This window comes from Achroia grisella, unplaced genomic scaffold (genome assembly GCF_030625045.1).
Source record: "Achroia grisella isolate CSIRO2021 unplaced genomic scaffold, CSIRO_AGI_Agris_v1 utg840, whole genome shotgun sequence".
Lineage (NCBI taxonomy): Eukaryota > Metazoa > Arthropoda > Insecta > Lepidoptera > Pyralidae > Achroia > Achroia grisella.
Genome location: NW_026713038.1, coordinates 33,825 through 46,124, shown reverse-complemented (window position 1 = coordinate 46,124; position 12,300 = coordinate 33,825). Strand labels below are relative to the sequence as shown.

Here is a 12,300-nt window from a genome sequence, read left to right as displayed (position 1 = left end):
CAATACTCTAATGTGCATCATATTGGATATTTAACAAGAATATAGGAACATTTCGTAGGTATATGTTCGTTTCGTTTCGTATATAGGTACTAAACCAATATTTAAATAGTACATTCATGTATTATTTTCTAATAATACAGAACAGTGTTTATAGTTATTCTATTATTCGGGATGGACACAAATATTTACAACAAATTAAAAACAATTAGAATCGCTCCAGCCGTTCTATAGTTACACGTGTTTGAACAAACCCGACATAATAATACATGAAGTATGTAAAGGTTCCAAGTCGGACACACAAGTTGCGATACTGGTGGTTTACCACTTAACATGTGACATATGACTTCGAATAAGAAGTATTCTTAGTTAATATTTTTAATGAATAGAAGGCGACTCAATCTGATAAAACTTATGGATATGAAACTCAATTTTAAAGTAGTAGAATAAAAACTTTTTAAAATTGATACTTGGTAAGTAATATTATACAATACATATTATATATAATACATTCATACACATAGTATGATATGTACTGAATTACAAGGTATAGTAATTGCTTGTAAAAGTAAGCAGGTGTTAGGATGATTCTATTACTTACTCGTATTTATTCATTCTTTACATATGTCAATGATGCTATGTAATTTTGAACAAGAATTATTCTAAAGAGCAACACGTAATAGAAAAGCGTAATGAAAATTCTTCTTGTGAAGAGTCTGCGTTAGGAACGGTATGAGTGGTAGAATAAAAAACATGACTATTCAATATTACGTTTATTTCAACAAAGAATATTTTATACAAGGTTTTATAATTTTCTTCGGCAAACTCATTTAGGTTGATGAAAATTCGGCTTCGTATACACATACATATATGTGTTTGAACTGAACCAATACGGGTCTGTGGTCAGAGTTGAACTCGACCTAGAGCACTCTCTGTTCCAGTAGGGTTGGTGTATTAACCAATATAAGATCGATTACATCAGGTTTGTGCGATTTGCGATTAGTAACGTAGACATGAGAGTCAGGCCCATAGACTTGAGACACAAACTTTTACTTCAAAACCGAAATGGGTCAGTACTCTACTGTATTACTTTATTTAGCTTAAAAAACATCAATGAAATCGCAATTACTATAAATCAGTACAGTTTATTCATATTCAACACAATTAATTACATTTTGACGTATTATTTCTTCGATTTGGACATACAGTGTAGGAATTTCTCGCATAACAAAGGCCCCATCGCAATAATGCCGGCTGCAGTCAAGGCTGTGGCGCAAGTCATGCAAATCATTGTTGATACAGATCTACCAATAGGCAATTAATATAAGATTCAAATATAATGCAGTTAGAATTAGTGTTAAAGAATATTATATATGAATTGCTTTAGACTTGTAGCTTTTTGGCACAAATTCCTAGATCTTGAACGGTAGCAAATTTGATTATTAAATATTTACTTGCAGAGTGGTACAGGCGTCAAATGGTAATAATTTTCAATCTGAAAAAAATCAAATAGTAGCTTGACTCACCATATAGATATAGAAATAATCTTTGTTTAAATAAACTTAATATAAGCACTTTGGAATAGTTTTATAATATTTTATTTTATTTTACCGCTCAGTCGGAAAACAGACACAACAGAAGAACAAACAAGAAACCTTTGGAAAGAAATGTTGTCCAGTATTACATATTTAAGGTTTAGTGTGAATACAACAGACTGCCAAATAACAAGTCTGACAAAAGTAAATAAATATAATAACTATTCGAGTATATAATATATAGCACTACATAGCATAAAATAGAGTCGCTGTCGCTGTCCGTCCCTAAACAACTCAACGGATTTTGAAGCGGTTTTTTTTTAATAAATAGAGTGATTCTAGAGGAAGGTTTATATATATAATACATTTACACCCGTGCAAAGCCGAGGCGAGTAGCTCGTCATCAAATTAATCAGTCATATTAGTATCACTCCCTGCAAAGCACGGGTGAATTCACGGTACTACAGCCATCACTGCGCTCAACCATATTTTAGGGAACATAATGACGTAAAGGTTCTAATGCTCGACCACACACGGTAGAACTAATAGTAGAAATATAGTACAATACTGTAAGGAAGTTTTAAGTTAAATGGAACATGTTTTTTTAAAGATCCGTTCTCGTGTGTGATTTTTTTCTATTAAACTGGATGGATTTTAATGCAATTTGAAGCGAAGATAGATTGTCTTATGATCAGTCAGATGTACAGACACAATATTCACATTTATACTATTAGTATGCTTTATAAATTTTCAATTCATATTGAATAATTCAATTATATTCATAATTCTTAAAATGTCATATACCGAAAAGATGGGTCGAATCTGTCGTAACATGTGGTACCAACCACAAGCCTACCACTGTACTAGAAATATAAATAGAAATAATCTTTATTAATAAACTTAATATAAGCACTTTTGAATAGTCACATTTTTTTAATAAGTAACAATAAAATGATTTAAAAGAGCAACAGGCAAGTTTCTTACTCTTTCTTCTTGTGATGAGACAGCTTTTCGAATGAGCGGTAGATTAAAAAAAACTGTGATGACTATTCAAAAGTGCTTCAATGTAAGTTTATTTGAAGAAATGATTTGCTATTCTGACTATTGAATCTCGATGCTATACTAACCAATAGGACATTCCACATTCAGGACAAAGAGGATTGGCTGGGCAGGAGCACCTTCTTATCATCAATTTGTGTGCGCAGAGAGGCAGACAAAGCACTAAAGTTGTTACACTAATCAAGCTTAAAAGTGATATGCAAATCATAAGACACTATCAGTTATTGAAGATAATCTGGAAAGAAAAAACATGTAAGACAGGTATCACACAATCGCATGATTAAGTATAACCACATATAACATATATAAGTATTTAAAAGGTCTTTTTATATAAACGTTACTTATGTTAGAAAATAATTTTGCAGATATTAGTAATAATTGATATAAAAATTAAAGTAATAATTAATGAAGTTAAGTAACAATTATATAAAAATACCTTTTAATAACTTTTCAATACTTCAACTTAGCCTATAAAATCTTGAGTCAATTATTAAATTTTAACAAATACTGATTTTAATGGAAAATGTTATTGCAATTTGGACCTTATTTTGTTTATGAAATACTTAATTAACATCACGGTTCTTTCAAATGCTAGTCAGAGGCATAAAGTGTTTGGTGTGCAAAACTTGATATGCCCACATTTGGCTGATATTTGAAATCAACGTAACAGGAAGCCAGCCTACTGTCTCTCCTATCAATTTGATATATTATCGATGTTTTCATCACCAGTGTCAGTCAAAAAATATAAATTGATACACATTTTTTAAATTGAACATAGTATTTAGGATTTCCGTCAGGTAGTAATGCACAGGCCACGACCTTCAAAACTCCAAATGAAACTAATTATATATTAAAATTGTTTTTATTAAAAATTGTCACTTTAACTTCATTTTTTGCATTTTTTCTTAGTTTTTTTGAGGAAACATAAAAATTTCTCACATATAAGAGGCCCAAACACGACTAAACCTAACACAGATACAGCAGTACAACAACTTATACAAACCATCTTGGTCCTAGTGAAAATTTAACCATTTAAAGCTTAATGCAAACAACAATTTGGTAAAGTCAGTGCTAGACGACAAATGAACTTTAGTTGTAGTGATCTCGCCGTTCAAAATGGTAGAGTTGCTGCTGTAATACCCATAGAGATCCGCTGATTATAGAATCTGCAAGAGATATTCATAGTTCAAGAAAACGATAGGGTTTTTGGGGTGAATAATTTATAGTGTAACATTTGGCACTTCGTCGATACCAACCGTATTAAAACGAGGAGAAATATAGAACATCTTACCAAGATAACCTATATAGAAAGTCCGCTGGGAACAGAGGGAACTATGCCTCTGTCTCACCGATCATCAACCGCCAAGTTACATTGTAAGTTGTGTTTTAGTTCGAATAACCACGGAGAAGATTTTATAGTGAAACGAAAAGACGAAGGCATTTTAAGACTTCGGGAATGGCAACCAATGAGAAATACTACACGCTTTTTAAGACGAGGTCAGTGGTGATATTCATGTATGATAGATACGGTTACCACTAAACTATAGGGCACATAGTTGGACCGTCAGCCTGTTTGCCATGAAGTACGCTCTGAATAAAGTCTATAGTAAACATGAATTAAGGAAAACTTAGGAACGAAATTGCAGTTTTATTAGTATACGACCTGCGTATAAATTCATGTAATTATCTTTAGCAATCGACAGTGCAATCGACTTTCCAATGATGACAATACGACGTTGATCTGGGACACGACAAAAAAATAAAATTGAGAGATAGAGCCTTAAATACTTACATCCACAGCTAGGCTACAGCAGCAGCTGCTTAGTGAACTTTAAATGCCAAAAGATAATCCCGATAGCAAGATTATCCTAGCACAATTCCACAATAATTTCATACTCATATTTTTTGGAGAAATACAAAAATAATTTCAATTATAGCAAATTAGACGGGATGATAAATTTTAATACAATTCCAAATTTAAATTATACGTTGTCAGTACTGGCGTAGTTATTACAGTATATTAGTAGAGGTGTTATGCACTTTTAAAAGTAAATTAATAAGAGTCCTCTGACCAGATCATAACTCTTAAATTATGATTGAAATTCAATTTGAAATTCAATGAAGATAACTTTAACTCTAACTGCAATAGCAAACAATCTGATGATCCAGCTAATTTTAAGTGATAACTCTACATTACTTCTATAAATAAATCTTCTTCTATAAATATAAATATATCTTCTTCTATAAATATATACCTTATCTCATCATGCATTGCCGTTCTTTCCGACTAAAGTAAGCGACTGTGCATTTAATCTTATCTATTTTGCCAATTATGAGAATAAAAACAATTACTAATGCAACTTCAACTTCTTTTTCATCCATCTTCAACCCATTGTGTAAAATCATGAAAATACTTGCGAAGTTATCTGTTTAAAGAACATTCTTGTGTACATGTGGCAACGGTAATATATATCTCTTATATTTACATATAATATTACATTTATTTTATTATTTATTATTGTTTTATATTATTGAATACCATATATATATATTTTTATTAAAAAAAAAACCCCATGTTGCAGTGCATGAAGTTTTTTGGACTGCCTGCTGGCGGTCTGATTTGTTGATACATACATTGAATAATGTCTCCCCTATTTTAAAAATACGGAACAGAATAATTTTGAAATATAAAATAAACCGTGTAAAGTTTTGTAATACAAAATTTAATGACATTTTTTTCAATTACAACTAAAACAGTGATGCCAGTTTAGGTAGAATCCCTATAAATTTAGGGAGTTTCTGTATAGCCATTTGGTGGGAATAATGATACTCGTTTTAATATCATAACTGACAAGGTGTGTTGGACAGCCTTGGTGGTCTAGCGGTTTATCACACCGCCAGGCATCTGATAGTCGTGGCTTAGATTCCTAGCACGGTATAAACATTAGTATTCCTAATTATGATTGCAGCGCGGTGGTTATCCTCATCACTGTAGCGTTATATATGTTGTGATGTGGTGACGCTACATAATATATTATTTATTATAGTATGTAGGTGGTGAGTATACCGGAAAATGATTGTACTATTTATAGGACATTATTAAGTTTATTGGCAGTGTGCTATATGGTTTATTAGTAACGCGTCCAGTCGACGCGGAGTCGGGACGTAGACTGATTTTACACTTAACTTTAATCTATGTTAGTCGAGACGTAAACTAATGGAAGGGTATTAAGTGTCGACAGAAATATTACAAGTATAGGCACATGATTAATCATGTGCCTACACTTGTAATGTTTCTGTATTATTTCTGTAATTGTTTATGTATTGGTCTGAGTGTTTTATATATAACGTATGTATTTACCAAGAATTTCTATTAGTTATATTGTGCTTAGCTTGGGACTAAGTGACGCTGTGAATGGTCCTATATAGGTCCTTGTATAATGTTGAAATAATATTAAAAAATTAATACAAAACAATGGAGCTACTTTGCTAAACATTTATTAGGATGGCATAATAAACAAACAATTTATCCACTATTAGACTTTTTTGAGCAACATGGACTTTTACATGCTTTTAAATCTGTGTTCTTATCTTCTTTTTTTCCAGATTTATTCAATGGCCAATAAGTATCTAGTACAACAGGAGCGCACGAGATACATCCGGCCGCAATTAATGCTGTCAAACAAGTCATGCAAATGATCATATCGCTAGATCTTTATTTTCGGAGACAGTGCATCAACTTGTGGATCTCCAACTGGCGGTAGCAGACTGGGACACAGGCTAGGATCGTGGCAGACGCGATCAGGGCGTAGAGGGAGAGGCAAATCATTTTCTTTAATCAACGCGATAGGTTGCCTCCTTCTGTTTCCTTGGTGGCAGTTTCTCTGCTTCTAGAACATGCATAATTATTTTGATTTGACTGTCCATAACAGTTACTTAATTTATATTCAAGTAAATTTTATAATCAGTCGTGGTCCCGGCTTCGTACGGGAGTATATACATCTATACATATAGATAAAATTGGAGTGTCTGTTTGTAATTTTGAAATAACCGTTTTTTACTACATGCATATGAATATAAATACGGTACATGTATGTATATACTAAAATAACTTTTTTTACAATTTTTGTATGTCTGTCAGATTGTTCCAGCTAATCTCTGAAATGGCTGGACCGATGTTGACGGGATTTTTATTGGCAGGTAGCTGATGTAATAAGTAGTAATTTAGGCTACTATTATTTAAAATCAATTTTATTTTAGAAAAATAAAGTTAAATTCCACGCGGACGAAGTTGCCGGAACAGCTAGTTAAATATATAAAAAAGTTAGGGATGCATTAAGATCGTTGCGTAGTTTAAGAGATTTACGCGAACAGACAGCAGAAACGACTTAATTTTATAGTATGTAATTTTATGCAGTTGCAACATCATTTACTGCAACTGTTTTTTGATTTAATTACAGGGCATGAAAGCATTTGGCTTTCACGTGGACTTAAAAAAATGTACAGATCAAAATACAACTTTAGTGATAAATGAGTAACTTTATATTTTAATGACTGTATCACCGATAGATATAGAGATAAATTTTACCTTACGAAATACACCTCCCTGTTTCTATTAAAAAAAATTACACTTCTGCCAAATTATTCTGAGGCACGGTATCTATGACTCTGGTTTCAAATTTATCGGATATTTATTAATATTACAACACATAATTTTATTGAAATATTCTTCAGAATAAATTTTACATAAAAATCAGTCCATCATGAGATAATGACAATTATGACATTGGTATATTTAGAAAAAGAAATATCAAGTTTTTATTTATTCTCGGCCAGTAAAATTCTTTATAAATCATCATAAAATTATTAATAAATATTTACATTACTAGATTTTCGATTACGTAGAAATCGAATCAGTTGATTATATATTATACGTGTTTATATACGAATACGTAATTTCTGAAATGAATTCTTTATTTGTAAATAATTATAGAACGACTAGCTGTTCCCGCGACTTTATATCCGCGTGAAATTCTAAAATAAAAGTAGCCTAAAGAACTAAAAAATATTTTGTTCGTCTTAATTTATTCATTCCATTAGGTACAGATAGGTTCAAACTAATACATTTACATCCTGCATCATTCCTTATTTCATCCCCATGGGGGTTGAATTTATCAAAATTCTGTTTAAGCGAACGTCTTCATCATAGTAGCTCCAATCTTTAATTTCAATTCAATCAGTCGAAAATCTAAGATGATACACACTTTCATCCCCTATGTTATACCCTTAGGGGTGGAATTTATCAAAATCTTTTCTTAGGGGATGCCTACGTCACAGTAGCTTTATGCATGCAAAGTCTCAGCCCGATCGGTTTAAAATTGATAAAGTTTCATATAAACCTTCATCCCCTATTTTATCCCCTTGGGGGTAGAATTAATGAAAAACCTTTCTTAGCGGATACTTACGTCGTAACATCTACCTGCATACCAAATTTCAGCCCGATCCGTCCAGTGGTTTGGGCTGTGCGTTGATAGATCACTATGTCAGTCAGTCACCTTTGAGTTATATATATTTAGATAAAACCTCTGTCTATTCATAGAAAAAATCTATTATTCTAAAATGGAACCATTTTCGGCGACGTACAAGTCACCCACCAAGTAGATAGTGATTTGTTTCTATCACGAATCATGCAAATATTCTTATCCACCATTCTTTAAACGATAAATAAATAATGTAAAGAAATATATGTAACAATTTAGAAGTGTGCGGACAACATAGAGTTGCGATATAAATCAGTGGATAGTCGAAGAGTTCATAAATGAGACTTGGGGTGCTTTTGCTTCTGACAGTTGCGTCAGTGTGGGGCTTCCCTGAGCGGAGAGCAGCTGAGAAACAGCAGCAGCTACTGCCTGGGCAGCAGCTGGAGGGGAAAGAGAATAAAGTGAGAGAAGCAACCAGAGACTGCAAGGGGAAGTGTGCCACTAGTATTGCCCAGAAGGCTGCAGCCGAGGCGAAAGCTGCGCAGGCAGCGCAGAACGCAGCTGGTGCTCAAGCTGCGCATATGGTAAATCCTTTTTTATTTAACTGACGACTTCGGTGGTCTAGCTGTTTAGCACACCGCTTTACGTCCGATGGTCGCGGGTTCGATTCCTCTCACGGTACAAACATTCGTATGATCTTTTGTATCGGTTTGGGTGTTTTCTATATATATTATTATTATGCATTTACAAAAAAAAAGTACATATGTATTTTTGTCAGTTGCTAGTAACCATAACACAAGCTCTGCTCAGCTTGGAACCAAGTGGCAAAAACCAAAATATTATTATTATTAATTAAAATTGAATTGAAGCTGATGTATATAACCATCATCTACTACTACTAGGTGAGCATTGGAATAGTAACCGATGGCTATATATATGAACAGTACTACGGACATGATGAAATCGTGTAACGCCTGCGATACTACTCATACTTGGAAAGGAAGAACTAAATCAAGTTAGGACAGTCCCATCGTGTTGAGTAAACACGATGATTTTCATATAGATCTGCGTGGAGGTTGACCTAACCTGACAAATTGATAGAAATGTCCGGTTGACTTTTATAAGAGAAACAAGGTTAATTTCCAATAAATTTATTACTATAGGTTAAATGACCAGACTTATGATATTAGGTCGTATTAAACCATCATCCTAATGTTGTAACGTAATGAAATGCTTTTACAATTCATAAGGCACACGAATTGTAAAAGCAAAAGAATACTTTAACACCTATAGAAACAACGCCTGTTGGTATATTGCAGTCATCATTAACTAATCTGAAATTTCTATATATGTGTATATTTTATATAATTTATGGCCTAACTAATTTATGAATTGGTTAAACGAAATGATTAAGTAAACTATTCATTTTCTACCATTTAGGATATGAGAATAAAATTGTATTAATAAATTTTACAACTTTCATTGAACAAGCTACTTCTTTTCATACAATTTCATTATTGACAGGTAAAAACCCAATTAGCTGAAAAAGCACTTCAAGCAGCAAAAGCCGCTGAAGCCGCTCTAGCTGGAAAACAAGCTGTAGTTGAGCAGCTACAACAAGAAGTGAAAGAAGCTGAAGCCGTAGTCGCTGAGAACACAGCCGCAGTACGACAACAACAGTCGACAGTTAACACCGCTGTACAGGCAGCACAACAAGCGACTGCCCAAGTAAATATAATTGAACTACTTACTTTTAAAGCGTCTACACATGTCCTTAAAATCGGTGATGATATCGTCAGGGATAATAAGCATATTAATGATTATCATTTGCAATTTAGGGCACTGGCCATCACTGCTCTGATATAATATGCTAATGATTTAAGTACTGCGCGCCTAATCTTTTAAACATTTGCGTTAGTACACCGTAGTGTCGCATTATTTCGCGTATAGGTCTATATATAACGAAGGTATACAATATATGTACATATTATATATATTAATCTTTGGGTAGAAATTTTATAGGGAGTCCTATCAAAATCCGTTGCACCTTTTAGAATAAGCGAAGAAACATATTTGGAACAAGACAAAACAGCAACTTTGCTTTATATTATTTTGAAAGCGTAGGTACAAAAATAAGAATCTGATAAAGATACTACAATGTTTGAAATTGGAATTGGTACTAGGGAAGTCTATATTATCATGATAAAATTAATACGTGTAAGTATAGTAACTTCGACAGTCAATTCCTCTCGCTGCTCTCGCAAAGTATGTATAGTATGTATGTAAGCAACTCGATGTATATAGATATATTTATATAGACGAATTTTATTTTTATACTGCATTCGGATTTTGTTTTGTCTTTTTGAGAGTATATGCTTGATCTTCAACAATTCCTACCCGATCAGAAAGCACAGAGAGCAATGTTTTACGAAGCAAGTGATATACGATTACTACCTCTTATTTCAAACTAAATTTGGTAGTAATTGTTGAAGACCCAATTTTTGGTCATGTGTTACGCTTCGTAAAACTTTGTTTTCTCTATTTCCAAGGATCTGAAGGACGAGGAAGACGTGAAGTTTGGAGTGTAATAATATTCAAGTTAAAAACAGTATTACAATGATTTGTATGTCTTTGTATACATGTATTGCTGCAGTGACTCTGCTGTCCTGCATTCCTGTATGCTTGAAAACCTCCTCAGTCGATACAGTTCTGGGATCCCTCTGTAAATGTACTAAAAAATGATTAATTCGATATATACTTGATAGCATGGTGGATAAATGTTCTGTTATTCTATGTTAAATTTTGAATAATAAATATTTATTAATTATATAAATAAAGTCTATTTTCTTACGTTTAAAATAATTTTGCTAACAACTGTAATCTAAGTTATATAGACATGTCAACAAATATATTCTCTCAACTTTTATTTTAATGTAGCTAAATATTAGCAAAGACCTATTCCAAGATTGTTTCTTAACGATATACGAGAAACTAAACAATTAGTTCTATTTTCTATCTCAGTCTACTGTCAATATTAATGTCAACCGAGCAGATCACAATTGGTCTAAAACAACATCGTCTTTTTGCAGGTCAGGTAGACTAAAAATATAACTAAAAAAGTGAAAGATATTATATAATGGCTAATTATTATCAAAAGCTAATTGTAATGAATAGATTTAAAGATTGGCCACTTAATATCGGAATTAAATTGGACTATAAAACGGCAAACAAGCTATCAGCCCAGCTGATGGTAAGTGGAGACCGTCGTGTTTATACATGGGCATTATCATGTGATAACAATATTACCACACATACTTTGCCAGTCCAGAGAACTCAGATGTCATGTCCTTAATCCTATAATTTCACTCTACTCTGATCCTACAACCGTAACACAGCAAGCACTTACAAAGCAAGTTGCTTGGCGGCTGAAATATGTGAGACTGAGGTACTCTCGCGTAAAATAAATTCTATACAATTAAACAAAAAATCCCAGTAGTTATTTAGTTTTTCCTAGACAATTTCACAGAAAAGTACAGGTAAGGTATATTCTATTACTTAGGCTAAACTATAATAGAAATATTAATGGACTAAATTGCTTTCCAGCACAGGCTAATGGTACAGGCTACACAACTGGCAAGCCAAATGGAAAAGTCTGCTCATTGCGTGCTAGAAAAGACTAAAATCGGACTGCAGGAGAAATGTCACAACTTGTCCGAAGCTCGAGCAAGGTTAGCTCATCTTCAACATAAGTTGCAATGCGCCTGCGCTGAATGCACAGCAACGAAGCAAGCGGCCCATTCCGCTTGTGAGGCTGCAAGAGCTGCTTGTGGAAATGCCAGGAGAAAAAAACATGTGATAAGTCGAAATGCTCTAATACCGAAAGAGTCTAAACATTGATAATGATGGAATTGACATATTTATACTGTAAGTGATTAGCGAAATGTATTTGTGTTGCTTAAATGTTTTCACTGTTCAATACAAGAAACTGCTTTAGCAAATACTAATCTCATAATTCAACTTCCAATAAATGATGGTAAAGAATGTGTGGATGCAGAAATGATGACTCTTTTAGATTAATTTCGTTTACTATAGTTTTGTAATTAACCGTGTTAAGATGTGTACGAGTAATTTTTTTTGATAGAACTACGTTCGTTTAAGCTTCTGATAATATAGTGTAGATCACGCATGAATACTGTTTTATTTTTATTGCATAATAATAAACGACACTA

The 12,300-nt window shown here is 33.0% G+C and overlaps 1 protein-coding gene and 1 long non-coding RNA gene across 2 annotated transcripts; one reads left to right on the top strand and one right to left on the bottom strand.

Moving 5' to 3' along the window:
• Positions 1-1,141: 1,141 nt before the first annotated feature.
• LOC131852163 (uncharacterized) lies at positions 1,142-4,569 on the bottom strand. The gene is made up of 4 exons (XR_009357912.1): positions 4,384-4,569; positions 3,595-3,757; positions 2,660-2,826; positions 1,142-1,492 (listed from the first exon to the last, which is right to left on the bottom strand). It is a non-coding gene; the product is annotated as an uncharacterized LOC131852163 (long non-coding RNA).
• Positions 4,570-8,229: 3,660 nt separating this feature from the next.
• On the top strand, positions 8,230-12,250 carry LOC131852152 (tol-Pal system protein TolA-like). The gene is made up of 3 exons (XM_059202793.1): positions 8,230-8,655; positions 9,596-9,799; positions 11,675-12,250. Exons 1-3 carry the CDS (start codon positions 8,410-8,412, stop codon positions 11,966-11,968), a joined length of 744 nt encoding a protein of 247 aa, XP_059058776.1. The 5' UTR covers positions 8,230-8,409; the 3' UTR covers positions 11,969-12,250.
• The last annotated feature ends 50 nt before the right edge of the window (positions 12,251-12,300 follow it).